We start from the raw sequence: 22,272 nt of genomic DNA, 5'->3' as shown, positions 1-22,272 counted from the left end.
TATAGAAAAAACTGTCTCTTTCAACACTGCTCCTTCTTCATCATAAATTGTATGGAAATTTTTGGTATGAATTAATTTTGCTTTTGTAACAAAGTCCAACATTTCACAATACTTGAACGAATGATGTCAAAAGGAGGCATTTTTAGTACCAGATTAATACATTACCAGGATGATATTTAATTAGGTTGGCAGAAATTGACAAGTTCCAAAAACCAGTTTTGTTATAATTTATGTTATCCAATAGAGAATTAGCAGCATATTCACAACTATATGTTATTATAAGAGACAGAATGTCAGCAAAAGAGACAAAAATATGCTAGGAAAAGGTAGAGCAGGTAGCTCTGTTAATTAAGGACATCATCAGTACTGTAATGAGAGATTATCTTAATTCAAAAGAGCAGGTTTGGATACAGATACCAACAGGAAAGATAAGAGGTCAGTTGTGGGAGTTGTTTATAGGCCCTTTAGTTTTAGTTACAATGTAGGACAACAGTACAAAAGAAGAGGTTAATGGGACATGTAAGAAAACTATCACTATAATCATGAGTGACTTTAATCTAAATGTAGATTGAGTGAATGAGATTGATAAAGTTAACTGGACTGTATTCAGGACAATTTCTTAGAGCCATACATTCTAGGAACAGCCAGCAAGTAAACTATCCTAGACCTGGCAAGTGTAATGAGACAGAATTAATCAATTACCTGTTGACAGGGGGGCCTCTAAGTAACGGTGGTCACAACATGATATAGAACTTTACATTCAGTTTGAAGGGGAGAAATGTGGTTCTAAGTCTCACATTTTAAACCTGAATAAAATAATTATTAAGGGTATTGAGGTAGTGCTAGCTAAAGCAAACTGGGAAACTAGATTGAAAGGTCAGATCTTAGAAATGGAGAAGCAGACTTTTAAGAAGATGCTTAATAAGTGGCAGCAAAGATTTATGCTTCCAAGAAAGAAAGGCTGTTTGAGGAGGATGCAACATCTGTTGTTGAATTAGCAAGTTAAGGATCATATCAAATTGAGAATAAAAAAAAACACTGCGCAATTCTGCAAATGTAACCAGTCATATTTTAAGAAAGCACAAGGAATGACAAAAAAAGGAAATAAAAATCAGATTATGAGATATCGAGCTAGTAGTATAAAAACAGACAGTAAGAGTTTCTACAAGTATTTAAATAGGAAAAGAGTAACTAAAGCTGATATTCCTCCTCAAGAGAATTAAACTGGTAAATTAATGATGGGAAACAACGAAATGGCTGAGGGGATGGACAGATATTTTGTGATTGTCTTCACTGTAGAAGACATAGAAAATGTCCAAAAATTAATTGAAAATCATGAAGTGAATTGACAATCATAATGTTACTGGGAATGAGCAATGTAAAACAATCACCATCACCAGGGAAAACAATTCAAAGTAAAGGCTGAGAAGCCCACAGGAACGAATAGCCTGCATGTTGAGGTCTGAAAGAAACGGCTGCAAAGAAAAATGATGCATTGGTCACAATCTTCCAAAATCCCTTAGAATGTGGAAGGGTCCCAATGGTGAAAATGGCAGTTGGTTCATCTTATTTAAGAAAACTAATGGGAAACAGAAAATACACAAGAATGAACTTTTTGTGGTTGGTCAGATGTAACAAGTGCTGTGCCACAGGGATCAATGCTGGGGCCCCAACTCTTTTTGATTTATATAAATTATTTGAATGAAAAGGGTGATGGGATGGTTGCTAAGTTTGCTGATGACCCAAGGTTAGGTTAGGTGTGGAGGCAAAGATGTGATAAATGGAGCAAAATATGGAATTGTCCATTTTTACATGTGTAAGAAAAAAAGCATGTTATCTAAATGGTGAGGGATTATAGAACAGTGGGCTGTATGTGTCCTAATGTTTGAATAGCAGAAGGCCAATTTGCTGGTGCAGAAAGTGACTAGGAAAGCTCATGGATTTTGTTTTTATGAGAGGAATTGAATAAAAGAGTAGGGAAGTTATGCTTAAGTTATCCAGGACACTGGTGAGACCACATCTGGAGTACTGTGTACAGTACTGGTCACCTTATTTAAGAAAGGATGTTAAATGCATTGGAATGCACTTCAGAGAAGGTTTACCAAACTAATACCTGGAATGGACGTGTTGTCTTATAAGGAAAGGCCACTAGTGAAAGCCTTTTGGTGATGGGAATTTCTACTTGCTTGAATCATATAGGTTGTGTGGGGCCTTGACAGGGATGTGAAAAAGATGTTTCCTCTCGTGGGACAGTTTAGAACTAAAATTCACCATTTAACAACAAGAGGGTGCCATTTAAAACAGAAGAGATGAAATATTTTCATAGAATCCCTACAGTGTGGAAGCAGGCCATTCGGCCCATCGAGTCCACACTGACCCTCTAAAGATCATCCTACACAGACCACCCCTGCAACCCTGCATTTTCCTATGGCTAACCCACTAACCTGCACATCCCTGGACATGATGGACAATTTAACATGGCCATGGGACTGTGGGAGGAAACCCATGCAGATTCTGCACAGACAGCTGCTCAAGGCTGGAATCAAACCCAGGCCCCAGGTGCTGTGAGGATACAGTGCTAACCAATGGGCCACCGTGCCATTTTCTTTCCAAAAGAGTGTTGGTAATAGGGTTCTTGAATATGTTAAGGCAGAGCTGGATAGATTCTTGGCAAGGAAGGGGTTGAAAGGTTGTAGGGTAGATGGAAATGCGGATATGTTGTTACAATCAGATCAGCCATGATCCTATTAGATGGTGGAACAGGATCAAGGGATCAAATCTTCTACCCCAATCCTCATACGCTCCCATCTAAAAGGGGAGACAGAAAGCAGGTGAATAAACCTTAGTTAGCCTAGTATCTGTCACAGGGAATTCATTGTAAAGGAAGTTTAGCAGGATGCTTAAAATATCATCATGGATTTGTGAAAGAAAAATGTGTTTAACTAATTTACTTTTTTGAGCAGGTAAGATGGGTAAAGGGGACCCTGGAGATATAATATATTTAGATTTCCAAAAGGAATTTTATAAAGTGCCATATTAAAAGTTACTGCACAAGATAAAAGCTCATGATTTTGGAAGTAACAAATTAGCATTGATAAAGGACCAGTTAACAGAAAGCAGACAGAATGGGTTATTGGAAATTTTTCAGACTGGTAAACTGTGACTAGTGGAGGGATCAGTGTGGGGGCCCCAACTATTTACAATGACTGAACAAACAGAGACAAACAGTAGCTGAATAATGGCCTACCTTCAAGGTATACTCCGACAAACAAGAAAGGTAGGACAAACAAATCCAGATCTCCCTGGAGCACGAAGGAGATAGGAATTAAGGTAAAGAGATAATCTGCTTCAGAAGGTTTTAGGCAGTAAATACAATTGCAAACCATGCTTAATACAGGTGTTCAGAAGAAAGTTGAGAAAGCGAATATGATAAGCAAAGAGGAATTGTGAAAAAAGGCTGGCAGCTAACATTAAAGGAAATTTGAAAAGTCTTCTATAAGAGCATCAGTAATAAAAGAATGGTAAAAGAATGAGTCTGGTGAATAAAGACCAAAAAGGGGCTTTACACTTCAAGGCAAGTGGCATGGCTGAGGTTTTAAATTAATATTTTGAATGTGTCTTTACCCATGAGGCAGATGTAGCCCAACTGAGTGTGACAGAGGAGGAAATTCAGTCACTAGAAAGGGTTTAAAATTGATTAGGAGGAGGTATTGGGTAAGCTGTTGGTATTTTAAAGTTGAATAAGGGACCAGAAATGGGATGAGATGAATATTGAAGGATATTGAGTGTGGAAATTACAGAGGTACTGGTAATTATATTTCAGTCTTCCCTGAATTTGGGGGTGGAAATTCCCCAGGAGTCAGGCTATTTCTGATATATAAAAATCATCTAGATTTTGGCATGCAGGGCATAATTTCAAAGTTTGCAAACAACACGAAAATTGAAAGAATTCTAAACTGTGAAGAGGACAGTGTAGAACTTCAAAAGGATGTTGATGCAACTGGCAGATGGCTAGCAGATAAGTTTCAATGCAAAGAAGTGTGAGGTGATGTATTTTTGGTATAAAGAATATGAAAAGACAATATAAAAGAAGGGGAAATTGCTGGAAAAGCTCAGCAGGTCTGGCAGCATCTGTGGAGAGGAAAGGTCACTTTGACCTGAAATGTTAATTCTGATTTCTCTCCACAGATGCTGCCAGACCTGCTGAGTTTCTATGTTTGTTTCAGATTTACAGCATCCACAATTCTTTTGGTTTCTATAAAAGAAGGGGAACTGTTCCAAATGGTATGCAGGAGCAGAGAGACTTGGGTGTGTCCATACATAAATCCATAAAGATAGCAGAACAGGTATAAACAGCTGTAAATTAACTATGTAGTATTCTTGGCTTCATAAGGAGTGGCATAGAATACATATACTTGGAGGGTATGTTGAATTTACTTATATAAGACATTGATTAGATTTCATCTGGAATATTGCGTGCAGTTCTGGGCAACTCACTATGGGAGGGATGTAAATGCACTGGAGAGTGTGCAGAAGAGGTTTATGAGAATAGTTCCAGGATGAGGCATTACAGTTTTGATTGGCAATGTTATTATCCTTTGAGAGGAGAAGGCGAAGATGAGATTTGAAAGAAGTTTTTAATAGCATGAGATGTCGGAACTGAACAGATAAGGAGAAACTTGCACATGGATCGAAAACAAAAGGGTACAGCTTTAGAGTGCTTGTCCACAAGAATTGAACGTGAGGTGAGGAAAAAAAACCTTTTCACTCAGCAAGTAGTTAGGGCCCGAATGCACTGTCTAGAAGTTTGGTGGAGGCATGTTCAATTCACACACTTGAGCACATCAGATGATCATTTAAATAGAAACAGTGTGCAGGGTTATGGGAAAAAGGCAAGAGCATGCCAATAAGTAAAACGCTCAGACAGCCAATGCAGGTACTGGAGGGACTGAATCACAATTCTGGGATTCTGCTTCTGTGATAATGTGGGAAAATATGGCAGGGAGAATAAAAAAATGCAGCATACTATTTAAATGGAGAGAGATCACAAAAATCAGTCATACAGGGGGATTTGCATGTCCTGGTGTATGAATCGCAAAACGTTCACATGTTGGTACAGCAAGTGATTAGGGAGACGTGGAATGTTGTCACTTATTACAAGAGGAATGCAATATAAAATTAGGCAAATTCAACTGCAGCTTTACTTGGCCTTGGTGAGACCACATTTGGAGAACTGTGTACAATTTTGGTTTCCTTAATGGGAAAGAAAATGTAATTTCATTGGAAGTAGTTCAGAGAAAGCTCACGCATTTCTGGGATCAAGGACTGATCTTACAAAGAGACATTGAACTGATTGGGCCTATGCTCATCTGAGTTTAGTGGAATGAGAGGTGAACTTATTGATGTATAAAAGCTCATGGGAGGACTTAATAGGGTGGTTATTGGGAATTATGTTTCCTCCTGTGGGGAAGACTAGAACTAGGGGACACATTAAAACAATGATGAGGAGAAATCCTATCTATCAGCGTCATTCCATGGAATCCTCTTCCCTAGCAAGCAGTGGAGGGTGGGTCATTAAATTTGTTCAAAATAGAGTTGGATAGATTTCAATAGACAAGGGAAACAAAATAAAGGGTTAGGGGAAACAGGAATGTGGAGTGAAAATCACAACCAGAATTATGGTCTTATTAAATAGTGATGTGGAGGTGCCAGCGTTGGACTGGGGTGGGCAAGGTCAGAAGTCAGATAACACCAGGTTATAGTCCAACAGGTTTATTTGAAATCACAAGCTTTTGGAACATTGTCCCTTTATCAGGTGACCTGTTGGACTGTAACCCAGTGTTGTCTGACTTCTGACCTTATATAATGGTAAAGTAGGCTTGAAGGGTGAATGACCCACTCGCCCTCCAAAATCCTACGTTCCTACTCTTTCCTCTACCTCAGAATATATTTATTTATAATAAGAATTTTAATTTTCACATATAATATCACCCCGTCTGTCCTTTACATGGCTCTGTACAGATCCATTTGTGAAAGTTTATCTCCTTCAAGACACGAGGAAAATAAGTAAGAAAAAGACAGCAGTGAAGAGAGATGATCCTAATCCTGTTTTCAATGAGGCCATGATATTTTCTGTACCTGCAATTGTTCTACAGGTAAGAATCCAGCATATTGACTGTTCTTTTTTGTCCTCCCCATAGGGTCCATTACTTATTCTGTGTGTGTGATAGTTAATTTCTTTCTGATATGTGTTGGACTGGAGCCAAGGAGATGTCCAAAGGAATGGCTGATCATGGGAGAACTATGTGTCATTTAGTATAAATAACCGTTGGCGCAAAACTGATTGATGTAGGCTCTTCAGTATCCCTTGATTCTATTTTATAGATATCACTGCTAAGATTTCACACAAGCTACTGTATCATCATTGTCTTGCAGCTTAGTCAACATAGATTAATTTCAATATCATAATAAATAAGCACTGATGTGAGAAATAGATGGGCTAAACTGATTTACAGTCTTTCTGAGCTAAATGTAGAAATTGAGTCCACTGTGGCCTGTTATCTGTTGGAGGCTGAAAATATGTCTAACTATGCTGAGCATCAACAGCATCGTCCGTTGCTGAACCATTACAGCACTGACTTGACTTCAGAAGTATTTCGTCGGCTGTGAAACACCGGGATGTCCGAGTTGATCAAAGATGCCATATAAATGCTGGCAAATGGGACTAGACTAAATTAGGACATCTGGTCAGCATGGACAAGTTGGACTAAAGAGTCTGTTTCCGTGCTGTACACTCTGACTCTAAATGCAAGTCTTTCCTTTCCAGACTGGGTGTAATAATTAACGGATTTAATTTGAAGATAGTATCCAGTAGAGCTCACTATCTATCATTCTGTCACATCCAGATACAATCTGGTGCAACTTCTATTTTATTTCCAGTTCTAATGCAGTAAATCTTATGTATAAATGATTTTATCGTATAAATGAACAGAATTAGTAAACATTATAGAAAAGACTTGCTTCTCAGCTTGTTCTTCTCTTAGCCAGTGCAGAAACTAAAGGGAAGACGCATCCCAAAGCAATCCATATATTAGTGACAAGTAGGGATTTCAACAGAAAAGATTAGTTTTAACATCCAGCATCTAATCTTTGCCACCGAATTAAAGTAGGTAAACCATGTTAACACCATTATGCCACTCAATAAGTGATGAGGACAATATTAATTACACACACACACACACACCTCCCTCAATGAAGAATGCCTTTGAATACTTTCACTGAAGCATATCATAACAGGACACTGCAATCCCCAATTCTCTCGAGTTTAAATGACCTATGAATTTTGTTGTGGCTCAGGAATTATCGCTGAGAATAACAGTGGCTGAATGCAGTGAAGATGGAAGAACTGAGAACATAGGACACGTAATCATTGGGCCTGAGACCAGTGGGATGGGCGGCACTCATTGGAATCAGATGCTGGCAACATTAAGGAAACCCGTCTCCATGTGGCACGCTCTCCGAAAGAAATAAAGCAAAGCAACAATGACGTGTTCTTGACACATATGTAAATATTTTGCATGGTGACTAAATTCTTACACTTTATTGCTGATGCTTTGGGAAATTCAAGTTTGAGACACTAATTTTCCTTTCACTTTATTGACTTGCATCAGCCTTGTACTGGAAAATGTGTAGCAGGATAGTGGAAGAGCCAACTATAAATCACAATGAACTTGGTTTGATAAATGAATGCATCGATAACAAGAGCTACTGTGAAGTTGCTATCCTACTGTGTGCTTCATATTGAATGGTTCATATACAGATAAAGAATGGTTAAAGATAATAAAGAGGTAATTGTCTGATATTATTACCCATTCAGAAAGCAGAGCTATGTTAGCCCTAGACCTACAAACAATCCCACGTATTAACACTGGACTAAATCCTTTCCTAAATATTTGCCTTTTTCAAAATATTTATGCTGTAGCAGTAAGAAAGAATTGCAAGTAATTGACTGATATACTGCAATGATCAGACTTTGTGGATAAATAGGGATCCTGGATGTACATTATTGGAAATACAAAATAACGTGAAAGACAGGAAAGGTTTTGTGCATCTTCTGGCTATTTGTTAGGGTGTTTTATTGAATAAATAAGAGGAGCGAGCACACTGTTTATGTCGTGCATAAAACAGTAGATTGTCAGGTTGCACTCGAGGTCTATGTGGTTTTGAGTTGATTTGCAGTTATAATGTACACAGATACCTGTGCATATATATTTGAATTATCCATTATGTTGTGGTAACAAAGTCAGACTTGTTTTATATGTAATTCTAGTTCTTTCCTTCTGATAGTTCCAGTGAATGTGCAATTTATTAGAATTTGCCAGTGAATCAATGAAGACATACTGGTTTTCAAAATGTGATTGCTTTACAGAAAAATGTAGAAAATACTTGGTGCTGTTTGCAACCTATGTATGTCTAATGACCAATCCTAGCTTTCTGATAACTGCTCTGATATCCAATTTTTCATGGGGTTGGCAATCGTCCAATAGTAGTTAGCTGAGTTTGAGATTTGTACCTGATTGGGCAAGAAAACTTTGCCCCTACTCTTCCTTGGGCAATATATTCCTCCTTGCTGTAATTTTACTGCTCTGGGTCCTTGCATTGGAGCAGATATGGATAGATTGGCTATGGATTAGAACATTAGTCTTTCCTCATGGGGTTCCATTTGAGGCCATTTCCAGCAGGACTAATTATGTATTATTGATTTTCTCAAATCCAAATATGAAGAAGAGAGAAATTAAACATTTTTAAATTTATGAAATAATATACTTTACAGGATGGGAACTTGAAGGCTTCCCCATCATAATTTCAACACATACAATCCTTCCTACAGATGTAATTGCCGCTGTAGGAGCAAACAGGATGGGTATAGGTTGTTTGTTTGCACCATGCTTGCTGAAAAGCCCAGTGGTTAGATTATAAAGTATTTTACACTTGTTGCCTCGGAGGACAGAATGCATTCAGTAATTATTTAAAATAAATTTTAGCAATAATAAATAAAAAGTATTAATAACAAACTGTCTCAAATATATTGGGTCAGCAGCCTTGAATTAATGAATTTGTAATGACATATTGACCTTTTAACCATTGAGTGATAAGTGCTGATGCTACACTTAGAACACAGTAAGAGCAAAACAGTTTGTTGTGAAACATTGTCCTAAAATCATGGTCAATTTAACAGTATTTTAAATGTATATTGTGCATCACTGATTGATAATGGACATGTGTATATTGTCATCTGATTTTCACTTCAGATACCAATAGCCACAAAGATTAATTACCTGCTGTTTGCTTTTAAACAACAACTGATTTATACGTGTCTCTGGCAAAAGGAAAGTTCATCATAGAGCTCTCCAGTTTACCTTGAGAAATTTTGAGTGAATTTGTCCTCCCTTAAGGCAGAGTATTGGGGAACTACATATTTTTCCAAGCCCCATTCAATCACGAAAGTGTTGGATTTTAAAGATCATCCCCAGGGACAGATGAACACTGTTTCATTGTGTCAATGTTTCAGTTGTGCACTCTTATCTAAAGTTTGATTTGGTGAGCTCTGTCGAACCAGCATATGCCTACGGAAAATTTTGATTACCTTCTGGTAACTGGGTTTCTCGATCTAATGACACTTGGAACTTTTTGAAGCCATCAGAAAGAGCAAATCTAATCTTCTAATGGAAGATTGGATTTCAGTTCTCGGTCTAAGAGGTCAATCAGTAATTGTCCTTCTAACAAACTGCATCATCTAATCTTCATAAGATAGGAACTCTTTGTTCATCCTCCTTCGACAGGTGTAAACCTGTATCTAACTCTCTACCTTCAAACAATGCTGATCTTGCTAATGTTCATCTTGCCTAGCACATGCCCTTTGCGACGCACTCTAAGTTTTTATTCCATCCTATGATCTGTATGTCCTTGCTTACAATGATCTGCCTGTACTGCTCATAAACAAAGCTTTTCACTGTACATGTGACAATAAATAAATCAAATCAAATATCCCATAGATAAAGACAATGCTCCACCTTGGCTCAGGATAGCACTTCTTTCCCCTACATCATGGAAACGATAGGTTCAAGCCACACCCAATATTCCATTGTAGTACTTAAAGGGACTGCTGCACCTTTGATATGATATACAATAAACTACCCCTTTGCCTTTTCAAGTGGATGTAAAAGGTCACATGTACTATTTAGAAAAATAACCAAGTTCAGGAGGCCAATACCTACCTTTCAGCCAACATCTACCCTTTTATCATATTGTTATTTGTGGGACATCTCACAGATTATTTTGGCATTACATCATTGGCTATAATCAGCTTTGGGCTGACCTGGATGAAAGGTGTAGACATACGCAAGATTTTAGTTATTTTTTGAGGACAATGTTAACCAAAATCTTTAAGTAAAGCATCATTCTTGTTCTCTTTTTTCTACTCGTTAAATGAGAACAAATACCATTGAACAGCATGGGAATTTCTATTGATTAAAAACAAATCTAGTATCAACAAAATATGATATGTTCCCCTTTTTGAAGAAGAATTAAGAAAAAGATTCAATGGTTAGAAAAGGATTCAACACAGAATCATTATCTTCTTTGCTGACAGATTCAGAACAAAGGGGCACAATAGTAATGCCATTCAGGGATAAGATCAGAAAGCACTTCATCAAAACAAAAATGGTCATGGAAATCTATAATTCACACAACCAAAAGTCTTTGGAAGCTGGGTATATTGAATGTTTTGAGTCTGGGAGCATTGGGTTTTAACTAACTGAAGGTATTGCATGGTATGTACCAAAAGTGGCCTAAATTGGGTTGAGGTGCACGTCTCCCATAATCTGATTAAAAGGGAGAACAAGTCCAGGGGACAGAATGGCCCACTTTTTCCTCAAATGGCAGAGTAACATTAGGAATACCTTGAAGTAAATAGATCTCATTACTGTGAGGCACTAAAAAAGTATTAGTAAGAAGTTCAATAATGTGAAAAATAATATTGTGGTAATGTAAGAATATTCCTGTACAATATGAAGATGGGATATACATAGAGATTAAATTAAGTGAATATTTTATAGATTTTTAATGAAAAAATTGTACATAATGAAAAATGAATTCAAAGCAGAAAATTATTACTCATAATACAATGCACATATATAGAGATAATGCTAAATGGTGGCTCTTTTCTATAAGTTTTCAAACACTTGTTTAAAAGGTTTGCGAAAACCATAGAGAGAAATTAATTTCCATGTTTGGAATCTCATCCTGTTTTGCTTCAGAACTCTTCTTATTTTAAACGCAATCCAGACTAAGTAATAAAACTAGTGTTTGGATCCCTCTGAAGGTACTGTCACTTCATGTTAATATACGAGTGCGAAGACCCTGGTTAATACTCAATTAGTGTTCTGCTCTTTCAGAGAGAGAACCTGCAGTAACAGTATTTTACAATGTGTCACTCAGTAACTAGATAAGAAGGATAACTAGGACTGGGGCACTTATAAATCAAGAGAGTTTATAGATAGTGCTGGGGAATCTTCTGACCCAACTGCAATTCACTACTTAGCTGACCAGACATCCATTATTGCATTTTTCTCAGGTATGAGAAGACTTAACAATAGACCACGTGCGTAGGCATATACGGAATGACAAATTAGATGAGGTAAATGCACAACAGAAAAACAATCAATTGATGGTGTATACACATTCAAACATGCATTTGAAACCAAAGTCGCCTTCCTTTAATAATTATTGCAATACATTACTTTCTTAAAAAGGAAAGCAAAAGTTATCCAAAAGTAAGCAACTCCTAGACAGGTTGGACAACTGCTTATAATTCCTGACGAGGAAATGAACAGGAAAGTGGGACTCATTGAAAAGCACTGGCATAAAAGGCCAGGCCAAGTGGCCTCCTATGTTCCATGATTCAAAGGCTTTAGAAGTTTAGCTGTATGGTTGAGATGCCTCAAATGATAAGTGCAAACAACATGCACTCAAATGGACAGGCCTGAACAGTTTGGGTTCTGTACGTCATTATCATGTAGAATGGGGGTCAGAGGCTACACAGCTTTATGTGCAGATGTTCCAAGAAACAATGGAGGAAGATGATGATTGGCTTAGCCTCAGAGGTTAAGGATGGCAGGGAAAGGTAGCAGGTGAGAACTGAGGGTGGAGATCTCAAAACTGGGAGCAGTGCTGATTAAAGTATTAACCTTTTCTTCATTTCATGCAGTTTAACATTGCAAATAAAGGCCTCTGAAAAAACCACTGATGCTGACTTGCCTTAGGTGTTGGTAAGGAGCAAAGAAAAAGGTGCTAGACATCTTAATTAAATACATTGATAGCCCAAAGCCTGCTTCCCATGTGGATGAAGGACATTTACTGTTTGGCCCTGACCAAAATGGCATAAGGCATAGGCTGAATTATTTACACATAGGAGAAACACCATATTGAAAATAAAACAACATCAGTGACGGTGAAAACCTGAGATCTACAGAAGTGTATTTCTAGACCAATGAGCTTCTCTTCAGCAGCTTGGAAGGATCGTCCACACAAAGTTTACATGGCTGCAGTTGAATAAAATTCACTAATGATATTAGCAGAGCCGTTGTCACAGCTACCCTACAGAATGCGAGCCTCAATGTACACAGATTCTCTCTCACTCCCAGGTATGTGCAGCTGATGTTAACAATGCACTGGTTTGTCCTGCAAGTACCTCCTCTACTCCTGGACAGTCCAATCTTTCTCATCTTAACACACTTTGCTATAACCAGCAACAGCCAATGCATATATGTTGCATTCAATTCCCAGCTTTGCCTTCGGTCAGGTTTTACCATTAACAAAATGTTTTTGCTCATTTACACTGACTCATTCTAAATGTAGGAGCAAGACTCTAGCATGCTAACAGATTTGGATGGAAAGCCTGCTGCTATTTTTACTGCCCTCACTTCCTTTTATGCATGTAAACATTAGTATCAAAATTTATACACAAAGGTTACCAGTGGGATGCCAGTTTCTCCTTTATGCATGCTTACTAGCACATGATTTTATTAATAAAAATTGCAATTTAGACATTATGAACAAAAATAATTTCCATGAATGGATTAGTTTAAGTATGTAATTCTACACAAAGGATAAGTGTGGAGGGTAGAACAATAGTGAATAGCCAACCGTATTGCCAACTTACTAAACTTGGTGGCCCGTCAAAAATACTGTCACCCAATTCAGTCGATAACCAAGTGTTTTTGAGTCACTGTACACTCTCTGGTTAGATGTGGAAAGGGGTGACTTATTCAGTTTCAATTTAGCATATCAGTGACTGAAGTACAGATAACAGCACAAGGAGAACCTTTAAAGGGTACAAACTTGACAAACTAACTGACTTCTAGGATTTGAATTTCAGGTCTGCAAAATTAAATGGTTATTTGGCACACAGCTTGAATGACATTGATGTGCCAGAACCAACCCTGAAAGGCACTGCCATCAAAGCTTTTCCTTACTTTCATCGTGCAAACTAGCACTTTCTTCAATTGCATGGTTTACCTGTACCATTTGCTAAATGTAAACATATAAAACTTTCCTTTTCAAATAAATGGCTTCTTTCGAAAAGAGACCGCTTGTGAAACTAGTGCAATTTTGTAACTAAAAAACCAGTTTTGATTTGAAGCCGTTTGTACATATTGTAGAAGATATAGGTTCCCTTTTAACTTTGGGCTACATCATTTTGGGCTATTGCCACTTCGTCCTTGAGCTTATACTAATATTGCAATCAGCACTGTAGACAGCAAGAGAACAATAGTAGGAGCTTCTGGGGCTCCCATGACCAAGCTAAATAAACAAGATAACACTTCTCCTAAACTCTGGCTGGAACTATTCCAAGTGGTTTTATAACATGATGACCGAAGCCCGATCAAATAGCGGTATAGATAGAGTCTCAAGCTGACTAGATGTTGCAAAGCTCAAGATCCAGTTATGACCTGTAGAATCCTATCCTTGTTATAGAGTCACACAATACGGAAACACACATTTCGGTCCAACCTGTCCACACCGACCATGTTCCCAAACTAGTCCCGTCTGCCTATGCTCGGCCCATATCCGTCCAAACATTTCTTATTTATGTATTTATCCAAATGTCTTTTAAACTTGGAACTGTACCTGCATCCACCACTTCCTCTGGAACTTCATTCCACACATGAACTTCTCTGTGTAAATAAGTTGCCCCTCTTGACTTTTTAAAATCGCTCTCCTCTCACCTTAAAAATATGCCTTCTCGTCTTGAAAACCCCCACCTTAGGAAAATACACCTACCATCCACCTTACCTACACCCCTCACGATTTTATACGCCTGTATAACATCACTCCTCAACTTCCTATGCTTCAGTGAAAAAAAGTTCCAGCCTCCCCTTGTAACTCAATCCCTCTATTCCCAGTAACATCCTGGTAAATCTTTACTGAACCGTCTCCAGCTTAATAACATCTTTCCCATAACAGGATGGCCAGAACTGGACACAGTACTCCAGAAGATGCCTCACCAACATCCCAACTCCTATACTCAAAGGACTGAGCAATGAAGGCAAGCGTGCTAAACACGCTTAATCATCCCGTCTACATGTGATGCAAACTTCAAAGAATTATGCACCTGAACTCCTAGGTCTCTCTGTTCAAGGCCCTACTTTTAATGGTATAAGTCCTGCCCTTGTTTGTTTTACCAAAAGGCAACACCTCGCATTTATCCAAATTAAATTCCATTTGCCTTGTCTCAATGGCAAATAGCACAGCGACATTAATGGGAAATAGTTGCAAATCCAGAGAATTGTATAGGTGGTAAAAATACCAATGATGGTGTAGGGAGAGCAGCAGAAAAAACAGAATAATGTTTCTCATGTTGAAAAATGTCCTCATGCACATAACAGCAGCTGCCATGAGAAATAAAACATTAGAATGACTGAGAAAAACCCTACACTAAAATTGCAACGGTGTAATGCTGTTATAATAAATCACTTATGAATGCACAAACAAACAATCTGTTGCATCCAGTGTCAGTACATATAATTGTAAAAAAGATAAGAGCACTGGAAACAATTCAGATGCAAAGGTTTTATTACAGCCTGCTCATTGGTATTCTGGTAAAATGCCAAGGTTGTAAATCAAACTGGAAATATAAAATGGAGGCAGGGAACTGAGGCATCGTGCAAAATATTAAAATTAGGAATGCCTCAAAAAAAATGGATGTCGGGAATTTAGGTAGGAAGAGATATGTGCTACAGAGCTGAATGTAATTTCTGCATTTTGATGTATTAAGGTATGCAATTCAGCCATATACAAATGTGGTGAATAGCAACTCAACACGTACATCAAGACTGCAAAAGGACTAATGCTTGACCGAAAAGCACATATAAGCAGATTTAGAAAAAAAGTCAATTCATGTCCCAGGACAGAAAACATAATAGGATGAGACAGATGCATTATTTTTGTCTTCAGTAGTCCATGTTATCAGTAATGCTGCAATAAAACAAGAGGAAAATAGAACAGTCATGCCCACCTCACTCATACTTTGTGCAAATTCCACAGGAGTTACATAGTTATGACTAAGGCAATCACTCCTCTTTCTTTCCTATGAACAGGTCTAATTATTTCCAGCAGTCTCCATCATCATATGCTGCAGTGGTCCTGATTTGGACTATTGTCAGATAAAGTAGACTGCATTTAACACCTCTGTACCAGCTGTGGCTCAGTTGGGAGCAATCTCACCTCTTAATCACCAGGTTCAGAGTCCAATCTCAGGCTTGAATACAAAACTTCAGACTGTCACAGTGCATTCCTGAGAGCACTGCATTGTCGGAGGCATGGTCCCCCAGCTGAGGCCCAATCTGCTTTATGAATGTAAAAGAACTCAGGACACTTGCTTAAACAAGAACAGGAAAGTTAGTTATGCCTAGTGTCATGGGCAACATTTGTTGCTCAGAAAAAAAAAAAATCTCGTTATCATTAAACTGCTGTTTGTGGGATTTCACTGAGCACAGATTGATGTGTTCATAGAATGAAATCATAGAATCCCTACAGTGTGGAAACAGGCTCTCCAGCCCAAAAAGCCCACACCAACACTCAGAACATCCCACCCAGACCCGTCCCCTCATAATCCACCTAATCTACACATCCCTGAACACTACGGGCAATTTAGCATGGCCAGTCCACCTAACCTGCACATCTTTGGACTGTGGGAGGAAACCGGAGCACCCGGAGGAAACCCACACAGACACGGGGAGAATGTGCCAACTCCACACAGACAGTCAATCAAGGAATCGAACCTGGGTCCCTGGTGTGGTGAGGCAGCAGTGCTAACTATTGAGCCACCATGCTGCCCCAATATTTGCTTCAAATCAAAAGTGACTACACTTCAAACAGTACTTAATTGTAGAGTGCTTTCAGACGTTCAGTGGTCATGAGAAGTGCCATATAAATGCACCTTGGTTTCAGGGTGGAATGCGGTGATGATGTAGAACATAAATTGCTCTGGTTGTTATTTCTAATAACATTAGAAAGCAAGGGAAGCTCTCAATGATTAAGATTTCATACTGTCATGAATGCCGAGCACGATAGTCAATGAATTACTTCTGGTATAGGCTCTGCTGTTACACAAGCAAAAACGCACAGCAAGTTCGCTGAAATAAAGATGCCAGTTAATGTGTTTTGCTAAGAATCGTTGAGCAATGGCTGTTAACTAGAAAATTGGGTTTGTTCTTCTCCTCTGCTTTCCATAGCTCCTTAGAATGCTTTTTGTAAAAAAAAAATCCATTGATCAGGGCAGGGCTTAAGTTTAATGCCTTATCCAAAAGACAACATCACCAACAATACAATTGTCCCTCAGTAATGCAATGTTGCATGCAAAGTAAAGATTGAATGGGAGAAGATTGTTGCAACCTACCAGCTGCTGATAGGAGACTGAAAGGAACCATTCATAGGATTCAGAAAGAAAGTAAGTATCTATAATCTTGTTAAAAACACTTAGCAGGAAGAAATCTTGAGGGCACCTCTTTGATGTCAATCTGGTTATCGCCGTAACAACTTGTGTTTATATTGCTCTGTTAAAAGGAGCAAAATATCCCACGATACTTTACAGGAACGTCATCAAAAATAATCTAGCACTAAGCCACACGAGATGCTACAGCAGATGATCCGAAGCTTGGTCATAGGGGTAAGTTTTAAGAAAAGAGAAGCTTAGGACAGGAATTCTGGAATTTAGGACCTTGGAAGCTGAAGACACCCTCCATAATGGAACCATTAAAATCAGGGTGTGCAACTGAAACAGAATGGGAAGATTACAGAAGGATTCGTCTCTTGGAAATTTGCAAAGATAGTGAAAAGTGACACCATGGAAGGAATTGAACGCACAAACGAGAATTTGATTGAATTGTACTGGCACTGGAGGGGGTGCAAAGGAGGTTCACTAGGTTGATTCCGGATTTAAGAGGGTTGGCTTATGAGGAGAGACTGAGTAGATTGGGATTATATTCATTGGAATTCAGAAGATTGAGGGGGGATCTTATAGAAACATATAAAATTATGAAGGGAATAGATAAGATAGAAGTAGAGAGGATGTTTCCACTGGCAGGTGAAGCTAGGACAAGAGGGCATAGCCTCAAGATTAGAGGGAGCAGATTTAGGACTGAACTGAGAAGGAATTTCTTCACCCAGAGGATTGTTAATCTGTGGAATTCCTTGCCCAGTAAAGTCGTTGATGCTACTTCAGTAAACACTTTTTAAAAAAAAGTTAGATTTTTTTTGAACAATAAAGGAATTAAGGGATACGGTGAGAACGCGGGTAAGTGGATCTGAGTCCACAAAAGGATCAGCCATGATCTTATTGAATGGCAGAGCAGGCTCAAGGGCCAGACGGCCTACTCCAGCTCCTAGTTCTTATGTTCTTAATAGTGCTATTGGAAGGAGCCAATGAAGATCAGTAAGCAAAGAATGAACAGAATGGTTCTCCCACTACCTTTATTTTGATGTCCCCATCCAAACAGTGTTTCTCCGAACCCCATCACCTATTTGTCTTTTCTCTATGATAAACATGAGTTTAAAGGACCGGATGCCACTTTTTGTAAAGTCCTGTGCAAACCTACTCGCTACAGTGTCCAGATGAATCAGAGAATACTGGAAACTTCACAATAATCCAGGAGGATGAGCAACCTTTCCTCCAAAGCTATTTAACGTATGTATCATGTGCTCAGAATCTTCATTTTACCTCAATACTTTTTGGTCCTGTTATTCTTAAAACAGGATTATTGAGTGGGCTTTATCAGTATGATAAACTCTTCTTCAAACAGACATTTTGTCACAAATTAAAATAGCTTTTCCTTGCTCTCCATGGCTTTGCATAGGCCAGAAAGAAAATTATGCTACGGAGAACAGCTTCCTTTAACATATTGAGCAAGTGATATACTATTAATTGGTAGATCCTTTTGCTCTGTGTCACAGCTCTAGCATTTAACTAAATGACAAAATATGTTCAAGATTACAACTCTAGTTGTAGAGCACATCTAAAGACACACCACAACTATTTGATTTGCAAACATACATAGGTTTAGTAGAAAAGAGGGTTAGAAATAAAACCATTTCCTGATCAGAAAATAAAAATGGCATCTCAAAATATGAAATTCACACAAGCATGTCATTCCAAGTCCGGCCCAAATCTCCCACAATAGATTCCATGATTTCATGCAACAGCCCATAGGTTACTGAATTGTCAAAGGTTCTGGTAACTTTTCATGCTGAGCATGTTGTATCTAGATTACTCACGTGATGATAATGAGTTCCAGCCTTTGTTGAAAGTTGATGCTCCTCTTAAAGATAATGGATCTCTTCTGCTAACATCTTGTGATTGTTTGATTATTTACAAAATGTTCAATTTCTAATCCATTTAAAATTCCAAATTAACTTTAATTGCCCCTTGCAAAATTTATTCTGGGACTGTAACACAAAGGTGACACGTAGATTTTAAGTAGTGAAACAGTGAGAGACCATTGTGTTACCAGAATGTACAATGTGATTTTATTTACCGTGACATTAACAAGTAATTTCTCTGTCATTTTGTAGAAACACTCAACAGCAAATGCATCACATAAACTGAAACGTATTTGGTTTGCTGCAGCAGTGAGCTCTAATTTTAGGCCATGCCATAATACTGTCAAACAAGTTTATTCTGATAGATAAGTTACACATTTCTAGGAAGAAAATTTAAAAGAATGCTCGAAAAAAAGAATTCAGCAAGTCAAGTGCAAAATCTCCACTGAAGCACAACTCCATCAACCAAATTATGAATAAGGAAATTAAGAGTGCAGGAGTTATCCAGACAAGATGGCAACTTAGCACTCTTCTTCTCATAAAGCCTCCTATTCTGCATCATTATCATTTATTTAACATAGTATACACAAGCAACAAGGGCAACAATATAAATAGCTATTTGGTGGTTTGCAACTTGAGTATTGCTGAAAAAAGACATTTGTTGAAGCTTCTCATCTTGCACAAATCAGGACAATTTGCAAGAATTCCAGAGTAAACATTTATAGTCCATGAGAGAAGACTGCCGATTGATAGGCAGGTAAACTCTTACTGGTAGAAGCATTGCTAAGTTGTACCAGTTGTTAGTTACTGCCATGCATATGTGAAGTGCTTTATTTTGGTAGGGTAAATCAGAGCAGGACTTATACACTTAATGGTAAGGTCCTGAGGAGAGTTGTCAAACACAGGAATCTTGGAGTGCAACTGCATAGCTCCTTGAGAGCGGAGTCACAGGTAGACAGAATAGTGAAGGTGGTGTTTGGTATGCTGGCCTTTATTGGTCAGTGTATTGAGCATAGGAGTTGGGAGGTCACGTTGAGGCTGTACAGGATATTAGTTAGGCTACTTTTGGAATATTGTGTTCAATTCTGGTCTCCCTGTTATAGGAAAGATGTTAAACTTGAAAGGGTTCAGAAAATATTTACAAGGATGTTGCCAGGGTGGGAGGGTTTGAACTACAGGGAGAGGCTGAATAGGCTGGGGCTATTTTCTCTGGAGTGTCAGAGGCTGAGGGGTGACCTTATAGAGATTTATAAAATCAGGAGGGGCATGGAAAGGGTGAATAGTCAAGGTCTTTTTCCCCAGTGTAGGGGAGTCCAAAACTAGGCAACACAGGTTTAAGATGAGAAGGAAAAGATTTAAAAGGGACCTAAAGGACAACTTTTTTTTTTTTTTTACATAGAGGGTGGTGTGTGAATGGAATGAGGTGCCAGAAGAAATGGTGTAGGCTGGTACAATTACAACATTTAAAAGGCATCTGGATGGGTATATGAATAAGAAGGGTTTACAGGGATATGGGCCAAATGCTGTCAAATGGGACTAAATTATTTCACGATATCTGGTCGGCATGGACGAGTTGGACTGAAGGGTCTGTTTCAGTGCTGTACATCTCTATGACTCTATAACATTACGGCTATCCTGATCAGATGTAGGGCATACATTCCAAAGACTGAAGAAACATACCCAACACTATAACCCTTTGGCTGCTCACATCAAGCAAGGTGCTGACTGTGCTCAACTAGCCTGCAATCTCAAAATTCACAACATAGTGTCCAACATGAGATGTGATTGCGATTAGACCGTATTTGCTAAATAATCCAGACTATGTGAAGAATAATACTGACAATCCATTTAAGATTGTCAGTCAGGCTTGCGGTGTAGCAAACGTGCTGTTACTGGAATTCACACATGTTAACACACAGGTCCCTGTTCTTTGTGGAAAGGTAATGCATACACGCTACATCTGTTTCAGCTCAACAAGATAAGTAACAGTCATTCTCTGGTTCATTTCTCTGGTCCAGCCATTGCCCTATCGGAATCAATATGACTGCTTCAAAATTTAAACAAGGCTCTGCAGTTAACAATCAGTCAGCCTTAGCATTACATGCTCATGTCCTTACCAATTAAAGTCTACTTGCCACCCAATCAGCACTCTCCTCTCTTACAGCATAAATATTATTTTACCTTTACTTTGGTATTTATGAATTGTCCGGATCAGTACAAGACAAAAAAAAAACACAATATACAACAGGAACAATATCACTTAATGATCAGTAGGGAACTAAATATACCATCTTTGCCTGGTGTGATATACGCAACTCCAGATCTACAGCAACAGAGCTGATTGAGGTTGTAGACTTGCTCGCCGAGCCGGTGTGTTTGATTGCAGATGTTTCGTCACCCTGCTAGGTAACATCGTCATTGCGCCTCCGGTGAAGGGCTGGTGTTCTGTCCCGCTTGCTATTTATGTGCCTCGGTTTGCTGGGGTGGTTGGTATTACTTCCGGTTCTATTTTTCAGTGGTTTGTATATCGGGTCCAGTTCAATATGTTTGTTGATGGAGTTCCGTTTGGAACGCCAGGCCTCCAGGAATTCCCCGGCATGTCTCTGTTTGGCTGGTGCTAATATGGATGTGTTGTCCCATCGAATTCGTGCCCTCCTTTGTCCGTGTGTATTGAGGCCAGTAAGAATTGGTCATGTCTTTTGGAGGCTAGTTGGTGCTCATGTATCGTTATTGTCAGTTTCCTTCCAGTTTGGCCTATGTACTGTTTTTCACAGTCCTTGCATTGTCTTTTGTATATTACATTAATTTTATTGGTTGTGGGTATGGGATCCTTTACGTTCGTCAGTAGCTGTCGCAGGGTGGTTGTTGGTTTGTGGGCTACCCTGATACCTAGGGGTCTGAGTAGTCTTGGTTGTCATCTCTGAAATGTCCCTGAGGTGCATTAGGGTGAATAGTGTGTCTGGCCGTGTTGTGTCTTCTTGTTGTGGTCTGTCTTAGAAAGTAGAGGAGATTCTAACTCCCAATATCCCATTTATTCTTCAATACAAATCAATTAAATGCATTCATCTGACAAATGGCTAAATAGGCACATCAATGTAAAGATAGTTGGTGAACATGCATGCGCATTTGCCATGTCAATGCCCAAGGATAATCTGTGGTCTTAAAACAGTTATGTTACCCATTAACACTTTAAGACCACTTTACATGGTTAAATAAGATCAAGTTTATAATTCCTGATATCTGTGTCTTCCATATTCCATGCTCTAGGTTAAAAGAATCCAGCATGAAGAATGTTGTTTCATGGAAAAAAAATAGACAATTTTACTTAATATTGAGTGCATTGTATGCATTATTATCAATGTTTGATTACAATATTTATTGATCAGCAAGGCA

At 38.5% G+C, this 22,272-nt stretch overlaps 1 protein-coding gene across 2 annotated transcripts in view; it reads left to right on the top strand.

The window, feature by feature from the left end:
- Positions 1 to 7,926, top strand: part of syt12 (synaptotagmin XII) — a 47,636-nt gene extending 39,710 nt beyond the window's left edge. For both annotated transcript variants that reach the window (XM_020517205.2, XM_048607219.1), the window contains exons 7-8: positions 6,022 to 6,155; positions 7,357 to 7,926. In XM_020517205.2, the coding sequence (XP_020372794.1) occupies positions 6,022 to 6,155; positions 7,357 to 7,530 (308 nt within the window). In that variant the 3' untranslated portion in view covers positions 7,531 to 7,926. The remainder of the gene's footprint in view (positions 1 to 6,021; positions 6,156 to 7,356) is intronic.
- Positions 7,927 to 22,272: the final 14,346 nt, after the last annotated feature.

The sequence above is a fragment of the Rhincodon typus genome, chromosome 17 (assembly GCF_021869965.1).
Source record: "Rhincodon typus isolate 14 chromosome 17, sRhiTyp1.1, whole genome shotgun sequence".
Taxonomy (NCBI): domain Eukaryota; kingdom Metazoa; phylum Chordata; class Chondrichthyes; order Orectolobiformes; family Rhincodontidae; genus Rhincodon; species Rhincodon typus.
The sequence above is the reverse complement of the archived record's forward strand: the minus strand, read 5'-3'. Positions and strand labels throughout refer to the sequence as shown.